Source organism: Lissotriton vulgaris, chromosome 4_1 (genome assembly GCF_964263255.1).
Source record: "Lissotriton vulgaris chromosome 4_1, aLisVul1.2, whole genome shotgun sequence".
In the NCBI taxonomy this organism is placed as follows: domain Eukaryota; kingdom Metazoa; phylum Chordata; class Amphibia; order Caudata; family Salamandridae; genus Lissotriton; species Lissotriton vulgaris.
The window spans coordinates 319,107,994-319,135,547 of record NC_141691.1 but is presented as its reverse complement, the minus strand read 5'-3'; the positions used below and the strand labels follow the sequence as shown (position 1 = coordinate 319,135,547).

General features: G+C 47.1%; 1 protein-coding gene across 16 annotated transcripts in view; it reads right to left on the bottom strand.

Annotated features, from left to right (window-relative positions):
• Positions 1-27,554, bottom strand: part of MAP7D3 (MAP7 domain containing 3) — a 1,137,171-nt gene that overhangs the window by 1,002,704 nt on the left and 106,913 nt on the right. For all 16 annotated transcript variants that reach the window (XM_086918652.1, XM_086918653.1, XM_086918658.1 and 13 more), the window contains exons 2-3: positions 12,889-12,984; positions 12,711-12,791 (exon numbers count right to left, since the gene is read on the bottom strand). In XM_086918652.1, coding sequence (XP_086774778.1) covers positions 12,711-12,791; positions 12,889-12,984 — 177 coding nt within the window. The remainder of the gene's footprint in view (positions 1-12,710; positions 12,792-12,888; positions 12,985-27,554) is intronic.

The following is a 27,554-nucleotide window of genomic DNA, read 5'->3' as shown; positions in this document are numbered from 1 at the left end:
GTTCAGCGCCGCCTACCTGGACGACATCGCTGTGTACAGCCACCATTGGACCGAGCACCTCCACCACCTCCAAGCAGTGCTGCAAGCCCTTCAGCGAGCTGGCCTCACGGTCAAGGCCAGCAAATGTCAAGTTGGGCAAGGGTCGGTGACCTACCTCGGACACCAGGTGGGAAGCGGCCTAGTGGCTCCTCTACAGCTGAAAATTGCCGCCATCCAGAACTGGCAACCCCCTATCACTCAAACTGAGGTGCGAGCCTTCCTGGGCCTTACGGGCTACTACCGAAGGTTCGTGAAAGACTATGGTACCATCGTGGGGCCTCTCACCGAACTCACGTCAAAAAATCAGCCCAAGAAGGTGAACTGGACCCCAGGGTGTCAGGCGGCATTCGAACAGTTAAAGGCCGCCATGTGTTCCGCTCCTGTGCTCCAGGCCCCAGACTACAGCCGGGAGTTCGTCGTCCAGACGGACGCCTCCGACCAGGGCATTGGGGCAGTCCTGTCCCAAGTGAACAACGAAGGCCTTGATCAACCGGTGGCCTTCATCAGCCGGAGACTCCTACCACGGGAACAACGCTGGAGCACCATAGAGAGGGAAGCCTTCGCTGTGGTATGGGCCCTCAAGAAACTCCGACCCTACCTTTTTGGCACCCACTTCCGGGTGCAGACTGACCACCGACCCCTGCAGTGGTTGATGCATATGCGGGGGGAAAACCCAAAACTGCTACGCTGGTCCATCTCCTTACAAGGTATGGACTTCACCGTTGAACACCGGCCTGGGTCCGACCACGCCAACGCGGATGGCCTGTCCCGGTTTTTCCGCCTCGACGAAGAGAGTCCCCAAGAGGATGGGTAACTCTCCCCGCCTTCAGCTGGGGGGGACGCATGTTGGACAGGCCACATGACGGGCCGCTCTCCCCCGGCTCGACCAGGCCCGAACCCCGTCACGCAAGCACCACACACCACCATTGCACGTCCTACGTCCCCTCAGGGATACCTGCCCTCGAGCACGATAACCTCGTGGGTCCGATCCACTGCCGACCCATGCGCCCAGCCTGGGCCGCCATCTTGGACACTTCGCCACGAGGCCGCCTGGCCCCCGATCGACCTCAACCCTGGGCCTAGCCCGGCCTCAGACATTCCGGCACCACCCTCCACCCAGGAGGTGAGCGAGCTACTTGGCAAGTCAATGGGAGAAAGAGGTGTCGATGGCTCTCCCCCGGCCAGGGCCGCTCGCCCATCGCCTCCCCGGGCGCTGGCTCCACCCCCCTGCTGGGTGTCTGGACTCCCTCATCCCGGACCTCCCGACCTCCAAGTGCGAGGGTCCGGACATCAAAGCACGCCAGCCCTATAACTGGGGCAGCTCCAGAGCAGGAAGGCAGTTGTATCTTGGAGTCGAGAGACGAAAGAAGAACTCATCCTGGACGGACTACTGGCGCTGCCGTAGCTCTGTCCTGTGCACCATCGTCCTGCCTGTTGGCGCTGCCACAGCCGTCGTAACCTTCATCCTTCACCGTCGTCCGGATCTGCTGGCGAGGCCGCGGACCGTTGTAACCGTCATCTGCATCGGGACCTGCTTGGCTTCTCCACGGCCCGTCGATCATCCTTCATCCATCTCGGGACCTGCTTGGCTCCTCCACGGCCCGATCAGCAAACACGCCGAGCTCGAGGATTGAGAGCTATTGAACTCATTGGTAACTAAGACTGTCCCGCTACCCTTTTCCTCATCCAGAGATCAGAACCGAGGGGACCCCTGAGTCCAGACCTCCTTGTACTATATCACCGTAACCTAAGAATTGCATATAAAGTCTCGTTAACCTTCAATCTTGTGTGGTGTCCGTCTGTGGGGGGGAAGTTACTTATCTGTACAGTCGTTGGAGACGGCTCTCCCTGGAGACCTCTCCCCGTAATCTCGGCCGACCCTCCCGGTCCGTCTAACAAAAGTCCTTCCTGCCGGACTGGTAAACTGATTGCTGAAGGAATGTTTCCCACAAGGAAACAAATCATGGCAGCTGCCTGCTGTTTCCACCTCCCGGGACTTAAGCAAACTACTTTGAAACACACTATTTTTTATATATATAACTTTCATTGTAGTTGTGCACTTTTGAGCACTCACGTGTCTTTTCATTCCCATGTCACTAGTGCACAAGTATCATTTAATTAAGTAACAGTAACAGCGCTTAGACACGTTAGGAATGTGGTATGAAGTGTTATATAAAAGACGAGTTATTGATATTATAATTTGAAACTCAGCCTTTGCTCTCACGTTGTAAGGACTCGGCAGTTTTAAATCAGAGCCACATTTCAAATATATTCTTCGCATTTCCCAATAAAACACAGAATGATCAAAGAGGCTATATATATAACCCCTATACAGATCTTGGTGCTCAAAAATTCATTAAACTGTTCAGCATTCCACTGTACAATCTCATACCTTTCGTCTTCACAAACTCCAGAATACTGCAGACCTTGGGATGTCAACGCGCTGTAATTGCCTACCAATGTCAATTTATCAACCGTAGAAGGATAAAAGGCAGAGTCGGCCCTTACACGATTCAACCCGTCCACACCAGATGTCAGCAACGAGTGTTGAAGCCACTAAGCAAACTACTTTCGAACGCACTATTTTTTATATATATATGGAACTTTTGTAGTAGTTGTGCGCTTTTGAGCACTCGTGTGACTATATTCCTGTGTCACTAGTGCACACGACCCTGCCCTCTGCAAATTTCTGAAAGAGCACTTGGTGGGCGAGTGGGCATTAGGAGTACCAAAGAGCCCATGCGGGAGTGAGGTGGGAGGGCACTACGGGCATCGCTAGAGGTGGGAGGGCATGGCTGGAGGTGGAAGCGAGGTGGGGGTGCTCTGCCGGCATCGCTTGAGGTGGGAGGGCATGGCTGGAGGTGCGAGGGAGGTGGGGCCACTGCGGGCTTCGCTGGCGGTAGGAGGGCATGGCTAGAGGTGGGAGGGAGGTGGGGGGGCACTGCGGGCTTCGCTGGGGGTGGGAGGAACGTGGGGTTGCACTGCAGGCATCACTAGAGGTGGGAGGGCATGGCTGGAGGTGGGAGGGAGGTGGGGGGCACTGCGGGCTTCGCTGGAGGTGGGAGAGAGGTGGGGGGCACTGCGGGCAACTCTAGAGGTGGGAGGGCATGGCTGGAGGTGGGGAGGGCACTGCGGGCTTCGCTGGAGGTGGGAGGGAGGTGGGGGGCACTGCGAGCATCGCTAGAGGTGGAAGGGCATGGCTGGAGGAGGGGAGGGCACTTGCGGGCTTCGCTGGAGGTGGGAGAGAGGTGGGGGGGGCACTGTGGGTTAGCTGGAGATGGGAGGGAGGTGAAGGGGCACTGCGGGCTTCGCTAGAGGTGGGAGGGAGGTGGCAGCACTGCGGGCTTTGCTGGAGGTGGGAGGGAGGTGGGGGGCACTGCGGGCTTCGCTGGAGGTGGGAGGGAGGTGGGGGCACATACTCTAACATACTAAGTTTTAATTTAACACACTTAATGTGTGCATGATAAAACATAGCACGCAAGCCAACATTTTCAAATTAGATCACAGGGAAGAGGTATGTATTAAAGAATATTTAAAGCAATGTTCTAACTTACTATCTATCTAATGTTCTCCTCATGTATCACTACTGCTCCTATTGTGAAGCGCTTACCTTCAGGTAAAGTCCCGCTATATAAAAATGCATAAAATAAATGTAAACTAAAATAAATAAACTTAGTGGGAGCGAATAGACTTTACACAGGGTTAGCGGATCCTGCGTACAAAGGGCCTTACATTTTATAGGCATAGTTGCGAACAGTTTTTCAATGTAGTGAATGGTTTCATTCCACTATTGTGACGTCGCAAAGCTGAGACCTCTTCGCCGCCCTTGAAATGGTCATCAACAAGACAATGAGGTGGAGCAGGGCGGATAAAACAGGATTAAACGCAGAATTTGCGCTAACACTGCTGTGTTTAGCCGGGACGGCGCGGACGCCATGGGTTAGACTGTGAGGTAAACAACAATGAGAAACTGCACAACAAGGGCTGATGAGAGAGGATGGGACAGTGCTATATTTAAAAAATATATATGTCACTGAAATATCTTCAACCTAATAACATCAGGAGTGAGACATATAGTGAAGAGAGTGAGGCGGGGGAAAGGAGGAAACACGGGGAATCGAGAGGGAAAGAAGAGATGGCGAGGCAGAGGGAAGGGGAGAGAATGAGGTGAAGTAAGAGGGATAGGGAGAGACAAAAGGAAGACAGACTGCAACAAACAAGACGGAGGGCATTGCTGTGGGGAGGGGGGGGGAGGAGAAGTGCGACACGGCCGCAGCAGGGGGCGGAGCGGGGAGAGAAATGTAATTGACACGGCCGGCCGGTCGTGAAACTGAAAGCATGGCCGGCCGGCCGTGAAAGCCTTTGATGCGGCAGGGGGAAATGCGAGACGGCGGGAAGGGGGCGGAGCGGGTAAACAAAGACGGACATGCACGCGCCCGTGACTTTTAAGGTCAATGCGCATGCGCATAAGCTTAATGCGCATGCGCATTGACCTTAAAAGTCACGGGCACTGCAAGGAATCGCCACGATTCCTTGCAGTGCAGATAAAGAGTGGATAACTCGCAATACTCTCGCCTTGCTCGATGCGCATGCGCATCGACAGGCGAGACCTAAAAAGTGAGCCAGCCCTGTAGGTGGAAGATGCATTAAAGATAGTGTTAATTAATTCACCAACATGCAAGGACAAATCTGTATTTAATAAAGGATGCACTTCTGTGCGGGTATTTGCCACGTGAAGGACAAATGTTTCACGAGCAGATGTGAGGACGACTTCTTTCTGGGACAATAGAGCTCTTATACAACTCATCTTGTTGAACTCTGCTTTCAAGGTCGGAATCGTAGGCCAGATGGAAACATCAAGCTTCCCATGCAGAGGAGGAAACATCACATTTTTACAGCAAACCACACGCTCACTGAAGGTAACCAAGTAAGAAATTCCTGTCACCATCCCAGTTCAAGTTCAAGTTCAAGAATTTATATAGTGCACTACTCACCCAGAGGGTCTCAAGGCGCTTGAGGGAGGGGGGGGGGGTGTATTACTTATCGAAAAGCCAGGTTTTCAGCTGTTTTCTGAAGGAGAGGTGGTTCTGTGTAAGGCCGTTTGCCAGTAATGTGAATGTTGGTATGATAGCAGGTGCTGGTGTACCTTTCAAAATACAGGCCAAATTTGGCTTTTTCTGGTTACAAGAGCAATTCAATTGGATATTCCTACAAATTAATGAGTGATCTGGTGTTGTAGTGCAATCCTCACCATTCAAGTAAACCTCTTTTACCTCCCTAAGGCATCTATCGGTAAATGATAGCAACCAAGCTTCATGGAGATAAACGGTGCCCAGAGGTTCATATCTGCCAATTGCATAGTACTTCATACAGGTTTCGAATTTGAAAAGTGGAAAAGGTAGAGTTATTAACCCGTGGATAAGCCGCGTTGCCGAATTGGTCTCAGCCACAGAAAATGGTAACGGTTCTAACTTTTCAATGTGTAACATAGAAAAAGTTGCATATTTCATTGAAATAAAATGTTGCTTTTCAGTCAAATTAAACAGGGCAAATAATGATGATGTATTCATGTAGTGCCATGGCACTTTTCCAGCTTTCAATGTTTGTAATGTCCAAGCAAAATGCATAATAGAACGCAATTGATTTTGACCAGAGTACAAAACAGACACTTCATCTTGCACAATATCAACAACAGATGACACAATATTATCTAACGTGTAAATGCGGGAAGAAAGTGCGTTAATGCTGTTATCTACAAATGCTAGCACTTTTTCTGAATTTGCTTGAGCTATAGCTCTAATGCTGGAAGCCGCCTCAATTTGGGACAGTTTCCAAACTTTGTTGTAAATAGCATATATCCATCTTTTAAATCTGCCGGAAGCCGGGCCTTTCACGAAATCATTCAGATCAACATCATCAGTCAATTTAGATAAATGCAGCTTAACTGACGCCAAATTGGAATGTTTGAGCCAACTCTGACATCATTTGCCTACTGAATAGGTAGTCCCAGAATGGCCACTTTCAAAACGGGGATCCACCCTGACCTGTGTATAGCCTGGAGCCAAACCCAGAAAACGATGCTGGCATGAATCAGCACTTCTGTGCCACAGCAACCAACCCTTAGGATCCAAACTGGATATATTAAAGGAAGAATTCAGTAACAGAGTCTGGCACTCTGATGGAAAACTTGGAATTATTATTCCAACCGGAATATTCTTCTAATTCAGGAAAGGAAAAAACATTTAATTTTTTTTGTAGTAGCCAATCCAAAGCAGGTAGTCTGTGAAATCGTAGATTTCAAAAACAACATATGGTTCGGGATGAGGCATGCATGATGCAAAGCCTCAGCGCTTTGCACTTGCCAACTTTTAGAACCCCAAACAGATTTAAGATCAATAGTATCTTTCCACAACTCGTAGCCTTCAACGGCCAAATGGTCTAAAGAGGACTTTGAAAACAATAATTTTGTGTGGGTAAGTCGAACCTTGGAAGTGGACTTCAGTCATTTTAAAATAAAATGCATTAGGATTTCACCAATTAAAATCAGTAAAATAAGAGAACATCTTTAACAAAGAAGCGGAACTGCCTTGTATTGGAGTGGGACAATGTTCCCACTGGGTATAATTAACAGTATTCCTCCTGGTATTTGCTTTATGCAGGTAGTGATTGCCAAAATGTTGATAACAAAACAAATCACCATAATTTGCAGAATCTAGATACAAATCTTCAGCATCAAAGGCAGCATAATACTTCAAATCAGAAAACAAAGCTTCTACGACCTGAACATCCCAATCATCAGAACGTATATTTTGTTTAATTGCATCCCCCATAGAAACTCTTAGGACATTTGGGACATTTATAACCTCAGTGGGCCCATGGATTTGAAATCTAATAGTATCCCACACAATCAATCCCATCTAAGATGGGCCAAGCAGTGATATTAACAAAAGCCAGGTCCCTCTTCAATCTGTGTGATGAGGAATGGGGAGCCAATGTTCCATTAATATGCAGAATGATTGTTCTTTCTTCAACATAGTGTCCGTTGACAAATGCGGAAAATACACCACAAATCCAAAAGACATGAACAGGTAAATCGAAAAAGCACCAACCGAATGTAGGTCCAAGGAGGAATCAAAAAATGTTTTTTAAACCATGATGCAAAAATTGAGATTTTCGAAGGAGTCTTCGATGTGTGAGAGTCAGTGTCAAATGAAAATCTGGAATCCGTAGCCAAAAAAGTTTGCAAATCAGGCATTGATAAGTCAGTGGGGTAAGTATATTCAGTCTCATCAAGGTGAGCACAAGGTAGTGAACTCAATAAAGGACTTGAAACTGGAGGCATCTCGAGGGCAACATCAGGCCTGGGGTTAGGAGCCTGGGCCAAAACAGAATTTCTCAAAATCGATGGAATGAGACTGCCAGGGTCATACTAAGAGGAATCGGCCACTCTGTGTATTTTGACATTGTCAATGGAGATATACCGGTTATCTTTACGACCTGGAAGTGGTGGTAGAATTACTGTTCTTGTGCCAGTCCGTCCGTCCCTTCCAACGCCGAGCTTGCTGTGGGTAGGATCGAAGGACACCCGCCGAGTGAGACAATTTGCTCCCTCGCCAAGTAAGCAAGCCGACGTTGATGGGGCCCAGACCTTGGACTGATTGGGTTGGGTTATGGTACCACTAGTGATGGTACCAGTCAGCCACAACACGCGGTTGACCTTCACGACGAAGGTACTGCTGTTACACGGGCAATAGGCCTGGCACCAGCAACAAGAAACCTAGATTGTTTTTTGAATACAATATGGTCCTGAAGAAGCGCCATTGGATCCATTAGGGACCACCAGATGCGCGAAATATGTTGACCTAATTATTTGTTTTCTTTCACTTGAGCACTTACCCTGAGAGTAGCGTCTAGTTACACATTCGCCTCTATTATTTATTACATAGGGTTCTCCAGGGTCCACTTCCCCGTTTTAAGCAAACCTCACAGACCCCTGAATAAACTAGTTTGAGGGCACTGTTTAGGTTTTTTTAATTGTTTCACTTTCACTTTACACTTTAGCTAGGCCTCCAGACTCCCATGCACAACTGCGGCATCTCCAAAAAAGAACTCCGCTAAGGAGCCCCCTTGCGGGGCCCGTGAGGGACTGCAGCGCCACCCACACGAGGAGCAACGCCCAATGATGATCGAGGGCGACCACATGGCTGTCTGAGGGCACTAGCTCACGAAGGAGAAGCACTTTCTTCACTTCACGTATTCCTTATAACTCCATCTACCAGTCTGGCAACAGAGAAAAACAATTTCCCCATACTCACCTTTTATCTTCTATCTTACCTATTGGAGTATCCTATAGTTAGGAAGACTCCTTCAGAGGAACTTTGCCCAATATTGTGTTGATATATTTGACTTGGGAGCAAGGGCACTGGACCTCAATTCTCTTTTCTAATTTCCTATTTGAGCTCCTAGTACCCCCTTCTTTTAGTGTATACACAAACATCTTGATACCAAAGAGCATCTCGTATGGGGTCCGCCCACCCAGAGACCTTCTAGGGAGATTATTAAGGGCACGCTGCACGCTATTGAGGTTGGCCAGCCAGTTCCTGCCAGTGCCTATAACTCTAGCTGTCTAAGTGCTTTAAATCTCTGTTCATTGTTCCACAACACTATTACCCTCAGGTCTGTATGGAGACGAAAAGTTTACTTGGACCCCCAACGAAGTCATGGCATCCCTATACGTCTTAGAGGCGAAAGCAGGACCCTGATCTGAATGGAAGATGCCACAGGCAAAAATCCCTATAAAGACACACAAGTTTCTTATGCACAACGCATCACCAACTCCTAAGTAAACAATGAACCCCTTTTTCTTCAATAACTCGAATTAGAAAGTATTGTGAGTTAGCAACTATTGCAGATGAAATAAATGATCAAGTCTTAAAGCTGAATTAGTTCTACCAGGCAATTGTAGACTTTAGAAAGGGTTCTGAGATTCAATGAATTGATGAACCTGTCACTGATCTTGCCCTTTGTCTCCATGTGGCATGGATGACCATATCACAGGCTGCAGAGAGGTTAAGGAGAATAAACAACGAGGAAGCTTGTATCGGAGTGTAGTCGACTGATTTCTCATACCAAGATAATGGCGATGTCAACTCAATTGCCGGTCAGAAAGCCTGAACGAGTCAAGTGGATGCAATTCATTTTGATTATCTTGGACATGGTTACTATTGAGATGGAGAATCTAGCTGCTGGGAGTGTTGTCCCCAATGGCAATTTGTTTTTATGCTAGACCTGTCATTTCAGGTTTTAGGGCACGTGGTGTACTATGTTTATGCAGACTGAAGCATTGATGATCTTTGCCGTGGCTAGAGGATGATTGCTATTCATTCAGATTATCTGGGAAGTGATTGTTTTAAGAGAAGCGGTTTGAATGATTTTAAAATGTGATAAAAGTAGTTTATGCTTTATAAAAAGCTTATATGGCCTTTGAAGAGAGATTGTGGTGTAATATGTCAGGCGCAATGGGGGTTCTTCTGTAAAATCAATCCTGTTTAAATTTTTTCTGAAAATATTGTCTAGTTTGACAGACAAGCAAGTATCTGTTTGAAGTCAAACTATTTGGATAGCCTAATCACCATAATGATGCAGACAATTTATTTTAGAGAAGGACATTGCCTTGTGTCCTTCAAAGGAATTCTCAACACCACTGTACTCTGAAAAAACTGAAAGGACTCACAACGCATCACCAACTCTTAAGTAAACAATGAACCTGTTTTTCTTCAATAACTTAAATTAGAAAGTATTGTGACCCAGCAACTATTGCAGATGAAATAAATGATCAAGTCTTAAAGCTGAATTAGTTCTACCAGGCAATTGTAGACTCTAGAAAGGGTTCTGAGATTCAATGAATTGATGAACCTGTCACTGATCTTGCCCTGTGGCATGGATGACCACCACACCGTACCCCCAGGATGAACCGATCACTTTATTCTATATTGTAAATGAAAGCTTCATGCATAAATAACAGTCCGATGTGAATACTTTATTTTTTCTCTTTGGTGCTTCAATAGTACAACTTAAGGAAGATGACAATCTTGAAACTTAAAATTCTCAAATGTAGTGCATCTTCAATGCCTAACCTGAAAAAGTGTACTTCTTTAAACTGTTTGTGTCTGAAGGTCAAATATCAGTTGGTCACATCATTTTCTTTGATGGAAAGGATGCTTTTATTATAGCATCCAAGGACCGGTTTCTGGCTATCAGCCTTCTTCAGCCTGGATAGCTTGACTCCAGTGGTGTGGAGAGCCTGGGACTCACGTCTGAGCATACCCAGTCCACTCGGGGGGAAAATTGCAAAAAAAAAAAAAAACAGTTGATGGACAGAATGCAGAACAATGTCTTACATTCACCCCAGTACAAAGATCTGGGCCTAAATCCATCGTTTTTTTGCACTCTACACCACCCTAGGTCAGACAATGGCTATATGCAAATCAGCCTTGACCCTGTGCCTCATGGGAACAGTCCAGCCCGAACTACCAAGCCATGTCTTTCCCAAACCGGAATCATGCATCCAAGGACCGGTTTCTGGCTATCAGCCTTCTTCAGCCTGGATAGCTTGACTCCAGTGGTGTGGAGAGCCTGGGACACATGTCTGAGCATACCCAGCCCACTCGGGGTGAAAATTGCAAAAAAAACGATGGATTTAGGCCCAGATCTTTGTACTGGGGTGAATGTAAGACATTGTTCTGCATTCTGTCCATCAACTGTGTTTTTTGCAATTTTCACCCCGAGTGGGCTGGGTATGCTCCGACGTGAGTCCAGGCTCTCCACACCACTGGAGTCAAGCTATCCAGGCTGAAGAAGGCTGATAGCCAGAAACCGGGCCTTGAATGCTTGATTCCGGTCTGGAAAAGACATGGCTTGGTAGTTCGGGCTGGACTGTTCCCATGAGGCACAGGGTCAAGGCTGATTTGCATATAGCCATTGTCTGACCTAGGGTGGTGTGGAGTGCAAAAAAACGATGGATTTAGGCCCACATCTTTGTACTGGGGTAAATGTAAGACATTGTTCTGCATTCTGTCCATCAACTGTGTTTTTTGCAATTTTCATCCCTTGAAACACCAGCGCACTCCGTCTCAGCCTTTTTATGGGAACTAGAGGCCTTTGGCCAGGTCTCGGGTTTCCGAGTTAACGTCGGGAAGTCAATGATCTTATGGCTGAACCAAGCAGGACATTAGCTCGCCTCGGGTGGGAAAACCTATGCGAGCATTCAGGTAATGACATCTATCCCCTACTTAGGCATTGAATTGGCCCCATTGGTGTCCCAAACGGTCACGCTCAATTATACCAAGTTATCCTCCCAAATTGCTCAGGACCTGCACCAGTGGAAGCATCACCAGCTATCCATCTGCCCAGCCTTCCTAAAGCTCTATATCTTTTTCAGACAATTCCGATTTGGCCACCACCCGGTACTATCCAGAAACTGCAGCAAGTAATCCAACACTTTGTATAGGCGGGAGTTAGGCCCAGGCTGCGGAAAGAAAGGGGCTACTTACGACCCTATGAGGGGGGATTGGGGATCCTGAATCTCATAGAATATTTCAGAGCAGAACAGGTCCGATATTTAGTGGAGTGGAGCAGATCTGAATTTAGAAAAGAGAAGGCTGTTCCAGGATAGAGCGCTGGCCAAATTATCGCTTTGGAAGGTCCCATTCCTTAAAAGAGAAGATCGTCCCCCCAATCTCAGGGGCTCTCCCATCACGCACTCATTGCTTAGGGTCTGGAACAGAGTCGCTATCAAAAAGGGGTTAGCCTCTTTCCCTTTGCATATGACTCACAGTCTCGACAACAAGGACTTTTCCCCGGGGGCAGAAAAAAGGACGTTCTCGAGATGGAGAGAGACAGACTGCAAGGCAGCAAGGCACTTCTTTGACCCTAGAGGAGATCCTGTCTTTTCATGACATGCGTGCAGACAATGGCCTCCCGGACACCGAAAAGGTTTCACTATCTGCAAATTAGGCACTGGTTACTCCAGGCAGAGGTGCTACCAAAGGTCTCTTGGAAGTTGACGAAATTTGAAAAATGGCTTTATACAAAGAACACGGATATAAAAATGATCTCAGAGTTATATGAGGTACTACGCCCTCAAGCCCCAAAAGAATCCACAGCAGGACAGAAAAGATGGGCTGGAGAACTGGGGAGAGACCTCACAGCAAAGGTGCAGGGTTTTTTCTCCTTTTATTGTATTTCCTTTATTTTTCTTATTTAATGGCATTGCTTTCAGAGTCTGCGCCAGATTCCAGAATGCATAGAGACATTACGGGAATTATAGTAGGCCCTCGGGGCCATACTGGGGGGAGGGGGAGGCCCATCTATTGCCCGCCAAGAAAGTATATGTATTATAAAAGCTTCTGTACTGCCGAAACATAGCGCAGAATTCTGTAAATCTATGTTATATTATTGCTAAATGCCAATAAAAACAAAGTTAAACATAAAGATTTATCTAGAGTGGTATGGGTTTAGAAAAGCAACTTCTTAACTGCATCTTCTTCACACATTTTCTAAGGATTTGTGTGGGTGTTTAGGACTTAAGAATATTAATGAAGATCCTATTATGGTGACCTACAGTATATACAAAACAGGCCACATTATAAAAAGCAAATGATTACATTTACCATTTTGCTTTTCCCTCTCTTCTCTCCGTTCTCTGGCTAGTCTTTGTCTCTCATCGGTTCGGAGTGTTGAACCATCTATTACTGTTAAAAGAACCAGAGATGAGAAATCAAGTTGTGAGTAACTCTGAATTACAACTATAACATTTGGAAAAAAACACAAGTTAGAAAATTATTATACCAGGTTTGGTGGTTGCCTTTATGTTTCCTGAGGAAGATACAGGGCTATTTCCACTCAGATTTCTTCTTTCATCAGCTATTGCTTGGGCTGCGGCAACTATGACAAAAAGGCATACAACAAAAATGGAAAAAAAGCATAAGAGTTAGTGCCTTCATAATAAACTAAAACTGGTGATTACTTGCATATGAACAAGAGAACTAGCATGGATAAAGATAGCAGGAAACTCTTGATTTTTATGTACAAGCATGACCATTTCTTTGGAAGACACTTCACATAAACCTTAAGTAAACTTGTTGTATATTGTCCCTTTCTGCCTGGATGTTTCACTTGTGTAGTACATTCAGGAAAAAATACTGATTGTATGTGTCTATGTATTAATTGCCATGTCTAATCCATCCTAAGGTCCCCTCTTTTGGCAACATACAAAAAGCCAAAGCTTGTAGGCAGCATCACATCTTTGCTAAGGATCACATAATGATCATAATCTCTTCTAGAGCATATCCCCAAATCCTTTGCTGCCTTTATTGTGACTTTCGAACTCTTTTAGCTCTATACTATTTGTGACGCCATTCCTCTGTAATAGGCCACATTTATCCACTATTTAACCACAAGGAGTAATTCTACCAAAGATGTTCACTTTTGCATGAGACATGAAAATGCCTCAAGCATGTTAATATTAGCAATGGTGCTACCAGGATGAGTACATGTGGGTGAGATCCGGAAAACACATCAATAGGTAAATAATCTCAAAGAAAACAAGGCTAATAAAAGGAAACTTTTTTTTCAATAGAGACGATCGCTTTACATTAGGACACTATATTACACATTAATTCTTTAACTGCCTCCAAAAACAAAAAAAGCAGGTCCTGGGTCACATAGGCATCACCTACTACAGAGAAGAACTTTGTCACTGCTCTGTTCTTAAAGAATACAAATGCACCACTTCTCAAAATGCACAACAAGACCAACTCATGCCCCTCGGAGGGCAGAATGTTTTTTTAGAATGCAAGGCATTAGATCAATAAGTCCTATCAGATCACTACTATGGCTGCTTCTGATTATCATGAGAATATGTTGCAACACCTGATGCAATCAATTTATGTTTTGGAATGGTTTATTTGCCATTCTCCGATTGTATGTACTTTTTGGCATCATGGTATGTACTAGCATAAACCGTTCTTTAAAAATTCTAAAATAGCACAACTGTTAGTAAGCACTAGAAAGCCATGGCTATATACACCATGGTTTGCCAACTGTGCTTCCTGTTGTGTGAGGTTGTTCTCAATTGGTATTCTTGCGGCGGTCAAGTGTTTCACAGCTGCCATCCACCAAGAATTCACCATTCCAGGTGTCCACATAAAAAAACAGTGACTATCAACAGTATAACTCATTGAGTCAAGCAGTAGTTTTGCTGGCATCTGCACCCCCCACTCCTCAAACACTTTTAACAATCCCCAGTGCTGGGTGCAAAGGGATGGTTTGAAAAGTCAATTTCTGGCTTGTTTTATTGAAGTTCCTTCGACTGGGATTAAAAGCTTTCGAACATGGAGACTATAACAGGTTAGTTTATCATTTCAGTGGTGCACTCTCTGCAAGTCAGTGAGCTATAGCCTTTAAATTCTATTCAAACTGCCTTATTGCTAACCATCAAGGCTGCCTACTTTACTTTACTTATGATTCGGTTTTTAGATGAGCAATGTACACATCTTTTTTATGTTTGTACTTTTATGATATGTAAATATTGAATAAAGTAGTACAACAACAAATCTTTTGGTTTAAAGAGCAATACGTAAGAATAGCTAACTCCGAGGGTTCTTGGGACTCCAGACTTATTAGTTGGCAGATCACCATTAACCACTGAACGGTTTGTGGAATGCAAAGGCACTTCTCTTTTTAGGTATGTGACCTAAGCCCTTTTTGATGATAATTTTGAAATGTATATCATCATGCTTCAGTCGATGTTGGGTTATCACAGTGTACAAAACATCTTCCAGGATTACGGTTCACGCTACTCCCACACTACATTATGTATGTTTGGACAGAAGTGGTTTCTCTGGGTACTCTTCCATAGATTCCCCATGTCGGAAATACTTGAGTACCCATTCTTTTGTCTTTGCACTCAGCAACATTTTTTGCCTGAATATCACAGGTGTGAGGCCAGCAGCGATGGCTCAATAACTACAGTAAAATCTGCCTAAACTGCAAATTGTGCCTTAAGTGGAAACGGTACCTCAACATTGAGTAGAACTTTTAACAAGATTCTTAATGTTGAACATGGATACCAAATTGGAACGCAAAAAATGTAATGGACAGTTTTCTTTAGGGGACCTCTCATAATGTCACAATTGAGACCATCACGTTGTAAAGTGGAGAAACTGCTGCTTCTCTCTGGTCCTTTTTCTAGTGTTAAAGCAGAAGGCAGATGGATATTCTCTCTTCCTCTAAAAGTACTGCTTAGTAGTACGGACCTTATTTTTCTTTCAACGTCATGAATGGCAACTCTTGCTATACAACGCGCTGAACAGTGCAAGAGTCTAGAAGACAACCGACAAACTATGAACTGGCCTTTCCCATACTTTACAATAGAAGGACCTTTGTTGAAAAGTGTTGACATAGATCTAAGAAGGAGTTCTCACTAAGAGAGCAATCAATTTTCAACATACAAGGGTGCATTAGGAAAGCTGATGTTAAAATGGCAAGTACACCCCCAAAAAGCATTAAAAAAATAGTAGTCTGAAGGAAAAAAAAAACTAGATGGGTCAGTGGAGGGTGTAAACCTCGCTTCCGCCCTGACTCCTGAGCAGCAAGATGACTGTCGCCAACTGTTGGGACAGTCACCTGATCTGTTCTCCCTGACTCCCAGTGCCTCTGATTGGTGCGTACATGATGTGGACTCTGGAGACATTCCTCCTCTAAAGCACAAAACTTACAGAGTGGCTGACAGGGTGAAAGCTTGCATCAAGGAGGGGGTCTCCAAGTTGTTTGCATTAGGGGTGATTGAGTCCTTAAACAGTCCTTGGATCAGCCCAGTGGTCTTGGTCCCAAAGGCTGCTGCATCGGGTGCCATGCCAGAACACCGGTTCTGTGTGGACTATCGAAGACTAAATTCAGTCACCAGGACTGACGCGCACCCCATCCCCAGAGCTGATAAGCTCATTCATCGGTTGGAGGCTGCCCGATACCTCAGTACGTTTGATTTAACGTCTTGGTACTGGCAGAACGTCTTAACTGATGGGGCAAAGTAGAGGCCAGCATTCTCCACACCAGATGGGCACTACCAATTCCGGGTTATGCCCTTTGGTATAAAGAATGCCCCTGCAACCTTTCAAGGTTAGTCAACCAGGTGTTGGCTGAACTGGAAGATTTCAGTGCCGCCTACCTGGATGACATCGCAGTGTTTAGCGCCAGTTGGGAAGAACATCTGCGCCACCTCTGGGAAGTGTTGATGGCGCTGCGGAGGGCAGGCCTCACGATCAAGGTGAGTAAGTGCCAGATCGGGCAGGGTTCCGTGGTGTACTTGAGATAACCAGGTTGGGAGAGGCCAGGTGGTGCCCCTACAGCCCAAGATTGATACCATCCTGGCTTGGGAACACCCCCAAGACTCAGACAGAGGTGAGAGCCTTTTTAGGACAGGGTACAGGAGGTTTGTCATGGGGTATGGCAGCGGTAAAACAACTTCACTCCGCAACTTTCACTCCGCATACCTTCACAACGCAAGTATCTTTACTCCGCAAAACTATTATAACGCATACCATTACATTTTATATGCTTTTACCACGCATGCTCTTACAACGAAATTCGTTGTAAATGCATGAATGGTAAAAGCATATGTTTTTAAAATTTAAGGATAAGGTAAGTATATGGTTTTAGTTTGGGGGTGTTGGGGTATATGTTTTAGGGGTTCAGGGGGATTTTAGGGTTCAGGGCTTGGTTTGCGTTTTGGGGTACAGGGATATTTTTAGGGTTCAGGGCTAGGTTTGGGTTTTAGGGTACAGGGGTATTTCTAGGGTCCAGGGCTAGGTTTGAGTTTTGGGGTACAGGGGAATTTTTAGGGTTCAGGGCTAGGTTTTGGGGTACAGGGGTATTTCTAGGGTCAGGATGGTTTAGTGTTTAAGGGAGCTGGGGTATTTTAAGGAGTAAGGGTGGGTAAGAATTTTGGGGTGCTGGGGTATTTTAAGGGAGCAGGGTAGAATTAGTTTTTAGGGTGAAAAGAGTAATTTAAAAAATATTTGTAAAAAAATATAAATGTAAAATATATTATATATATATATATATATATATATATATATATATATATATATATATATATATATATATATATATATATATATATATGTGGTAAGTAAATTTACTAAGTTTATAACTTCACCACACATGCCTTTGCATTGTAAAGGCATGCGTGGTAAAGTTATACGCGGGGTAAAATATTGAGGAGTGATAGTACTGCGGAGTAATAGCTCATGCGGTGTAATAAATGCGGAGTCATGGTATGCGGGATTATAGTTTGCGGAATAACGTCACATATTCCAGCCAGCATTGTTGCACCCTTGACAGAGCTGACTTCCAGGAAGCAGCCCAAGAAAGTGAAATGGACTGACACCTGTCAGAAGGCTTTTGATGCCCTGAAGACTGCCATGTGCACAGCGACCTTGCTTCACGCGCCAAACTTCTCTAAAGAATTCATTGTGCAGACAGACGCTTCAGAGCATGGTGTGGTGGCTATACTCTCACAGATTAATGAGAAGGGCCTAGACCAACCTTGAGCCTTTATCAGGAGAAGGTTATGTCATGGGGACGAGCCTTGCCTTTACACAGTCTTAAGTTGGCATGAGCTTATTAGAAGTTTAAACGCCATTTTTCCTTTATGCTGCCTTTACACACGGTACACATTATTAGAAATGTTTAGAGGTTAGCAGAGTCTTTTGCTTCACACAAGAATAATATGTTGTTCTATATTAGCAGTCTTGCTTGGTGAGCTTTGTCTGAACCGTGAGTGCTGAGGCCTCAAGGTTATTTCAACACAGTGGTTGTTGTTCGGACTGATCAGCGCACGTTCTAGACATAACATATATGCAGCTGCGGCCACCTCTGATTTTGGCGCGTTTAACAATGCACTGCGTAGGCACGATCACACACACTTGGAGAACATTCGCATGCAGAGAGCCGGTGTAGAAAATGATGTGATCCATTTCTGCTAGGACCAGAGGTATGGGGCCGCCTTTGTAAACCCAAGAGACCTTCTGTAGATATAAAATAACCTACTAGCAAGGGAGGGTGAGATCTAGGTGTAATCTAGCCTATTTCCATTTAGCATTTTAACATGCTTTCTTCTTTTGTATTTTATGGAATAGTAACTATGCTAATAATCTTGTTGCTTATAATAGGTCTGCTTGTATTAGCTAAGATACTGCGCCTGAGAACACAGCATTAGTAAAAAATATTTCAAACTTGCACGCGTCTTCATTTACTCCAAGTTTTGGACTGGTATGAACGTATAACGAACAAGTGTTCATGTGTTCCACATTGCCTGAGGTAGTCTAAGTTCCATGTTCTGGGTTGTCTAATCATTGGGGTTATGGAAGAACCAATGAGACACTGATTGCTAGTCTGGTAGGGGATTTTGGCTACTAAGGTGAGTTTTGGCACACCCAAATTCACTGAGGTTCCAAGTCTCTATGAACAATTCTGTGTAGGAGCAGAATCCCTGCCACATGGCGCCCAACATTGGTGGTCTTATTACATGACGCTTGAGTAGTACTTCATTCAGTCCTTAACTCCTTCGTTATTGTTTCCGGATAACAGTAGTGTCAGACAAACCTACGAATAGTTGCATAGGTTTTTTCAAGCTTGCATCTTTCAAAACCGTTTCCTTTTGAATTACTACCCAGTTGTGCTACTACATTTTACATTGTACCTTTTTCGTCTCTGTGTCACTATGGCTGAAATTGTTATACCGCAACATAGTCGCACTGCGGTTCGCAATCATTTGCAAGCATATAATGTTGGTTTGGAGGGCATGGCAGTGATTTTGGTCGTAAGTGCTGGTTGCTTACCCGTTTGAGATATTCTACTCTTGGGTGACGTTTCCTGCTGTGGAGGCTGCTACGCAGGTTTTTTACACGTACAGTCACTCAGCCGTGCCCACGGAATATGATCCTTATCGGGACCCAGAAGATTCAGATTTCTGCATGGCAGCACCGTGTTTGGTTTGATGGCACCCTTCCCCACACTGTAACGGTGGCTGGATTGGGTCCTCTGTCAATTCCAGGCGCTTCTTGGGCGGTTTTGGCTGGATTTACCCCGCATCCACGTTCGGGGCAAGTTGCCGTTGCTGAATTATGGATCCTGTAGAACACTTCTATTAGTGTTATTCGGGCCCTAGTTCAATATTTTACCCGCAATTTCCAGGGCGGGGCCCATGGAGTTGCGGCTCTTCCAGCTGGACCGAGCGGAATGAAGCTTAGTCCTGTGATGGTCAATGCAGTAATGGGCAAGCGTCCCCAAGATAATGATGATATGCCTTTTTGGCTTGCCGAGAAGTTTGAGCAGCTGGAAGGAGTAGTTTCTGTCCTGTAATTCCAGTTCTGTAGTAGGGGTATCTCTGTTATAGTCATAATCTAGTGAATAGTCCTGCCCATGTGCGCGGACCCCGGAGCAATCAAAAATAATCTCTTAAGCTGTCAAAACATGCAGACCTGCATAGACACTTAAGAGAGAATTTAAAGACAGATAATGCAGCCTATATCCACAGGCTACACTGTCCAATACTTCAACTAGAAATTCCACCAAAAACCACAACAGCACAGCCTGTCCAGGGTTTTCCACAGAGAAAACCTTGTATTTAACAGCAAAACCCTCTGGAATGATAGAGAGGAAGGAGTGGACAGACAAGCCCCATAGGCTGCCATTATGTGGCTCAAAATAGGATACTGTGCCTTTAAGAGAACTTTCCAGAAGCCTCACAGTATCCCAGAATGCAGTGCAGGTCCCTTTCACCTTCAGTTCTTTTTGAAGGCGTAACACGCCAGACCTGTAGCATTCCTTACATGAATATCTCTCTCCACCGGGGAGGAGGGCTGGAGCTTATGACTATAACAGAGATACCCCTACTACAGAACTGGAGTTACAGGACAGAAACTACTCCTTCTGTAGTAGGGGATCTCTGTGTATAGTCATAATCTAGTGAATAGAATGGCAAGCCCATCCCCACACCAAAGCGGCGGTGGAGAACCGAGAAATAACACCACTACTGTGCGAACCGATTTCGCAGCGAAGCCTGCCCAACCTGAGCATCTGCCCTGGTATCAGTGTCCAGACAGTAATGCTTAGCCAAGGTATGGACCGACTTCCAAGTGGCGGCCTTGCAGATTTCTACAATCGGAACACTAAGTAGCAAAGCAGTTGTGGCAGCTTTGCCCCTGGTGGAATGAGCCTTAGGTTTACCTCCTACGGTCGTATTAGTCTTTTTGGTAACACAATTGTATACAGGACACAATCCACCTGGAGATTGACTGTTTTGAGGTAGCAAGACCGGACCAGACTGATCCATAATTGACAAACAGTTGATCTGAACCACGAATATCTCTGGTTTTAGCCAGATTAAATTCCAACACCCTCCTAACATCCAGGGAATGTAGGGACCTTTCCGCTGGAGATGCAGGATTCTGAACAAACGTAGGCAAAGTTATTGTCTGGTTGACATGAAAATCAGAAATAACCTTTGCAAGAAATTTAGGGCGAGTATGCGTAACAACCTTAGCAGCATGAAATACAGTAGAAGGTTCTTGGCAACACAACGCCTGAATATCACTCCCCCTGCGGGCCGATGTGATGGCCACGAGGAACGCCGCCTTCCAGGACAGATGCTGCAACGAAGCCCTATGAATAGGTTCAAAAAGCTCCTTCATCAATCTGGACAGCACCACATTCAATTCCCATGAAGGCGAAGGAAGCCAGACAGGAGGGAATGCTTTCTTCCAGCCTTCCAAAAAATCTTTGAACACAGGGATCTGGAAGAAGGAAGTCTGAAGGGCATTTCCTGTAGGCAGTCAGCGCAGCAAGATGAACCGTAATGGATTGGACATTAAGGTCCGACTGCGCCAGGTGTAGAAGATACGGAAGGATGACATCTTCCTTACACGTCATCAGGTCATGGTCCTTGGACTTGCACCAGATGCAAAATCCTCTTCCACTTGTAAGCATAAGAAGTCCTAGTGGAAGGATGCTTAGCCTCCTTCAGTATGTCCATACAAACTTCTGGTAGATTCAAATGGCCATATTAAACTATCCCATGCAGCCAAACTCAAAGACGAGAGGGTGGGGTGCAACATCTGCCCCCTGAACTTTGTGAGAAGGTCCGGCCTGCAAGGCCGCCGTATGAGAGGACGGAGAGACCGGTGAAGCAGGTCCTTGAACCACCACTGTCTGGGCCATTCCGGGGCAATCAGGATCATCCGCTCCCTGGACTGGGACAGCTTGATGAACACTGCCGGAATCAAGGGAAAGGGTGGAAAAGCGTACAGAAAGCTGTTCGACCAGTTAATCCAGAACGCATTCCCCAGCTTCCCCACAGGCAGTACCTGGAGGCAAAGTCTCGGCATTTGCCGAAGACTTCTCCTAGTACTTCGTCGTTTATGACCCCTTCGTGGTTTTCCTGAATCAGTCTGCTCAGCACCTCTGCCTGAACATTCTGCACACCTGGCAGATGGGTAGCCGTTAGAGTCAGTCCTCTGGATAACAACCAGCGCCAGATCACCCGCGCCTCCTGCGACAGAGTGCCCGATCTCGAACCCCCCTGCTTGTTGAGGTCATACATTGTGGTCATATTGTCAGTCTGTACAATCAGAGAGTTGGTCTGGAAGGACGGAAGAAACGCCTTCAGTGCCAAGTGAACAGCTCTGAGTTCCCGGAAAATGATGTGATAAGTGGACTCCATCGGGGACAACGTTCCTTGTATCTGCAAGTCTCCGGAAAGTGCCCCCCAGCCGTGGGGAGACGCATCCGTCACGGCAGACTGTGTGGAAATGTCCTTGTGAAAGGGAACCCCTCTTAGGAGATTCTCCGCTGAACACTACCACTTCAGAGACTGAAGAGCACGCAGAGACAGTCGTATCTTGACGCCAAAAGATCCTTTCCTCTAATCCCACTGATCCTCCAAGCACTCCTGCAAAGGTATCATGAGCAGCCGTGCGTGTGGCGTGAGGAATATACAAGAGGCCATCGACCCCAGTAGAGAAGACACCGTCTTCACTGTCGTAGATGGGGCGGTCACAAGAGCCTGAGCCTTCCTAAGAAGAGATAATTGACTCTCCTCCGAAGGAGACACGCTTGCCGACAGCGTATTGACGGAGGCTCCCAAGTACTGTATGCACTGGACCGGAATGGGGACAGACTTGGACATGTTGATGTGCAACCCCAGCTCTTTCAAGAGAACGCACGTCCTCTGGAAGTGTGCCTGAGCTTCCGAGAAGGAGGAGGCCTTGATCAACCAATCATCCAGGTACGGTTAGAGAAACCACCTCGTTTTTCCTCAGGCGTGCAGCTACCACTGCCATGCACTTCGAGAATGGCCTGGGTGCAGACTTCAGCCCGACTGGCAGTACTGTGTACTGATAATGATGGGCGCCGACTTGGAATCGCAGGAACGTCCTGTGTGCAATGAGCACATGGGAGTATGCATCCTGTAGATCTATGGCACCAAGCCAATCTCCCTGTTGCAGCTGAGTATAAACCTGATGCAACGACAGCATGCAAAATTCCTCTTCTGCAAATCCACTTGTTTGCTTGTCGCAAATCCAGAATGGGCCTGAACTCGTTCTTGTCCTTCTTGCGAACCAGGAAGAACCGGGAGTACAGACCTCTCCCCCTTTGAGACAGAGGTACGGCCTCTATCGCCCTTGTCCTAAACAGGATAACGGGCCTCTGCTTAGAGCTCGTGCAGCTGAAACCGCGAGCCGACCGGAGGAAGTGCTGGAGGAGGGCCGATGAACCGAAGACTGACTTAGACCCAGCCGGCCTTTGTTCGCCGAGGAGCAACAAGCTCTCCCGCGTATGAGCACAATATACTTGTAAAGCATTAAATGGCGGCCCGGGACCACCGGCAAATCCCGGGAGGAAAAACGCCGCTAGAAAGGGCAGAAGGCCTCAGGCCGTTCTCCATGCCCCAAACCTACAGCCGTCCAAAAGTCTCCGATTCAGACTTCATGCGAGCCACTCACTACTCTCATGGCAGCCCAAGGGTCGCCCAAAGAACGGGAGAGTAGAAGCACACTGCTGAGCCGCAGGCTGCAGAGACGTCAGGCGAATAAAAGTATGGCAACGTAGGACAAACCCACAATACCTGGGGGTCGGCAGGAGAGAAAAACTCCGCTCCGACACCGATGCCTAGATCCGAAACTATCAGGCCCATTAGACCACCTCTTGTAAGGCTTCCCTCCTGTCTCTCGGCAGAGGAACCACAAATCGGTGAAGAAAACATCCCCACAGAGGGATCTCACAACAACGGTCCAACAGTGGGCCACAGCGCGAGGTCTATATGCCACCACCCTTGCGACCAAGTCAGGAGCACGGTCGGAGCCAGAACCTCCTGTCAGGTGGTAGTGGACAAAAGGTAAGTCCCGCCAACCAGTAAGGAGTCGGAGAGAGACTCCCCGTACTCATGGAAGACGCATCCCTGGCATCAAGGCCTGGAGGTTCGCAGACTGAGGGGCCAAAGGCCCCTGGGGTGGTGGGCGGAAGAGGGAACCGAGAGGATTCTGAAACATCCCCGGTGGTCTCACCAGTAGTGGTTGAGCAGGAGGCGACCTAGCAGACGTGCAGGTATGCAAGTACTCAAAACTAAGCAAAAGGACAAACGTCCCTCGCTTACACGTGGTGAGTAACCACAAACTCCCCATCAGAAGGGTTCCTCGATGCTGATCAACTGCTCTGCGTCGTGAGTGGAAGGTGCCGGGAACACAAAGTCCCCTCCTACGAAGGTAGGCTCACCAAGGAGCGAGGCATGGAACAAGACCCAGGCGTCAAGAGCCGGCAGAGCTCTGCGGCTGTAACCCATGACGTCGACGTCACCATCACTAAGACAGTGACTGTCTCTACGACAACCAACACTCAGACGTCAAAATGTCACTACGGTGTCAAACACGGAGACGCCGAGCCATCCCTAACGGTGACGTCCGGACCCAACGGAAGAGAGCAGAGCCCAAGCGACAAATGCCCCAAAAGGAGCATCACTGCTCCATGACGTCGAGCATCCCTGCCCCACGACGTCGAGCATCCCTGCCCCACGACGTCGAGCATCCCTGCCCCACGACGTCGAGCATCCCTGCCCCACGACGTCGAGCATCCCTGCCCCACGACGTCGAGCATCCCTGCCCCACGACGTCGAGCATCCCTGCCCCACGACGTCGAGCATCCCTGCTCCACGACGTCGAGCATCCCTGCTCCACGACGTCGAGCATCACCGCTCGTCGACGTCGAGGCACTCCATGAAGTCGAGGCACTCCATGAAGTCGAGGCACTCCATGACGTCGAGGCACTCCATGACGTCGAGGCACTCCATGACGTCGAGGCACTCCATGACGTCGAGGCACTCCATGACGTCGAGGCACTCCATGACGTCGAGGCACTCCATGACGTCGAGGCACTCCATGACGTCGAGGCACTCCATGACGTCGAGGCACTCCATGACGTCGAGGCACTCCATGACGTCGAGGCACTCCATGACGTCGAGGCACTCCATGACGTCGAGGCACTCCATGACGTCGAGGCACTCCATGACGTCGAGGCACTCCATGACGTCGAGGCACTCCATGACGTCGAGGCACTCCATGACGTCGAGGCACTCCATGACGTCGAGGCACTCCATGACGTCGAGGCACTCCATGACGTCGAGGCACTCCATGACGTCGAGGCACTCCATGACGTCGAGGCACTCCATGACGTCGAGGCACTCCATGACGTCGAGGCACTCCATGACGTCGAGGCACTCCATGACGTCGAGGCACTCCATGACGTCGACGTCGAGGCACCCCGTGACGTCGAGGCACTCCATGACGTCGAGGCACTCCATGATGGCCCGAGGCAGACTGGAACCGCGTCATAGCTCAGACGTGCCCTTCATGGGGATAACCCCAGAGATTACAGCATGGGACTCGGTAGAGGACCTACCCTCACCTCACCCAGAGGCTGAAGATGCCTTCAAACTCCTCTGTTTGAAACCTGGAAGCCGAAGCCCCCTAGAGAAGAAGGTACAGAGAAGACAGGTGTCAAAAGACACAGGCAAGCACAGAGTACAAACCCTGTGAGCTTCAGCTTTGGCCTTCAGTTCAGCTGCAGACAAAGCACTTGTCAGACTCGAAATAGTCTGAAGACAAGAAGACTGCAGAAATTCTGCCAAAAAAAAACAGCAGAATGCAGATAAAGGCCAAAGACGTCGAGTGAAGCTACAAAAATCTAAAAATATCACAAAAATTGTATAGAAAAAACTCAAAAGAGAAGAGCTAATGCTCCAGGGTCCTGCTAGCAGGAGCCAGAAAAAAGAACTGAAGGTGAAAGGGACCTGCACTGCATTCTGAGATACTGTGAGGCTTCTGGAAAGTTCTCTTAAAGACACAGTATCCTGTTTTGAGCCACATCATGGCAGCCTATGGGGCTTGCCTGTCCACTCCTTCCTCTCTATCATTCCAGAGGGTTTTGCTGTTAAAGGCAAGGTTTTCTCTGTGGAAAACCCTGGACAGGCTGTGCTGTTGTGGTTTTTGGTGGAATTTCTAGTTGAAGTATTGGACAGTGTAGCCTGTGGATATAGGCTGCATTATCTGTCTTTAAATTCTCTCTTAAGTGTCTATGCAGGTCTGCATGTTTTGACAGCTTAAGAGATTATTTTTGATTGCTCCGGGGTCCGCGCACATGGGCGGGACTATTCACTAGATTATGACTATACACAGAGATCCCCTACTACAGAAGCAGTATTTCCTAATTCGACTCCCGTTGAAAAACACAGTATTCTTACAATTAGTCTACCCAAAGACTTGGTACCAGAGGCCGGTGACTGAGTCATGAGGGAGAATTTTTGCACCAGTGTACATGAGGTGCTTCGGCACTCGGTCAATGGCTGTCCTTCCAACGGTCATTAGGCGTGTTCAAGATGAACACGGACCGGAGGCTGCAGTTGAATTGGGAATGGGACTCGTAGGCTTATTTGATGTAGTTTCCGATCTGGTCCTTTCTAATATAAAGGGAGATGCAGTGAACTTTCAAGTGGCGAATGCCTTACGCGATGTCGATGATGCCGACAAACCCCGTCAGTTACCAATAATTATTACGGCTGCGTATAAAACCATTGGCAGCAATAGTTTAGGTGTCAAGCCCTTTACTGCTAAAGATAAAAAGCAAACTCAGGGTGCGAAGTCTGAAACAGACGTTCAACCCACAGCTCCAAAGAAAAATTGGAACGGAAATAAAAAACAGGTGAAACAACAACAGAAACTGGAGTCCCGTCCCTCTTCGCCCGTGCCTGCGTCTACTGAGCGCGTTCATGATTTGCGCGACCGCACTATGATTAAGTCGCCTGATAGATTTCAGGTTCCTGATCAACGCTCTCCTCGTTCTTTACAGGACACTTCGGACTCATCGTCCAGTGGTGGAGGCGGCGGCAGAGGTCGGGGTGGCCAGCAGAGTCTTAACCAGCCCCGCCCGAAAGAAGGAAAAGGCAAGCAGGACGATTCTTCACAGAAAAGACCCCAGTTTCAGAAAAAGAAAGTTGCCGCTTTAACAGTGAGATATGCCACAAATAGTGAGAACGCAGCTTCGGAATCAGACATGGGCGCGGACGTTGTTGGACTGCGCGGAGAAGGTTACCATAGTGCGAGAGGCCCTGCGTCCACTACTGAAGGTGACAGCAATTGACCAATATGTTGTTGTGGAGACAGCTGATACTAGAGTAGCTCCCCCTGATAGGCTTTTTGAAATTGTCCTTTTAATTGAAGGTGACATACAACAGACCACAAAAGGGGTATTTTGGGAAAATCTTACAGCTACCTCTGACATTTTGTTAGCGGAAGCTGACTGGCCCCCACCTTTTGTGCTCGCGGCTCCGAGAGGGGAGGAGGTAATCCTTAATAGTTTCGGGCACATAGTGTCTAAGGAGCATGCGCTGAATTTTGCAGAAGAGTGGCCTAAGGCCCTAGCTCCGGCTCTGTACTGTACTCACTGTGGTTGGGATAAATTTTCCCCACACCACGAGATTCCCTTACGGTCTATGCCACAGGCTCAACCTCAATATCCCATCCGACGTGAAGCTAAGGTTTCCGTTGCGGAAATCTTTGAACAATTGGAATATCAAGGCGTAATTGAAACTTACGTGTCACCGATTAATAACCCACTTTTTACTGTGACCAAGCCAGACGGTTCGTACCGTTTGGTATTGGATTATCGGCATTCAAACTCGCACTGCTGTACTTGTGCAGTACAAAATACCCACGGCTCTTCTTTAATGGAGGGTCTTGTTCGAAAAAGGTTTAAAACCACACTTGACATATCCAACGTTTTTTTTTTGCCCACAATTTGGATGGTCTTAGTTCCCAATGGACCAGTTTTACCTGTGGCGGGAAACAACGCCAATTTAAACGCCTGGCCATGGGCTATAAGAATAGTCCAGGTGTTTGCTGCCC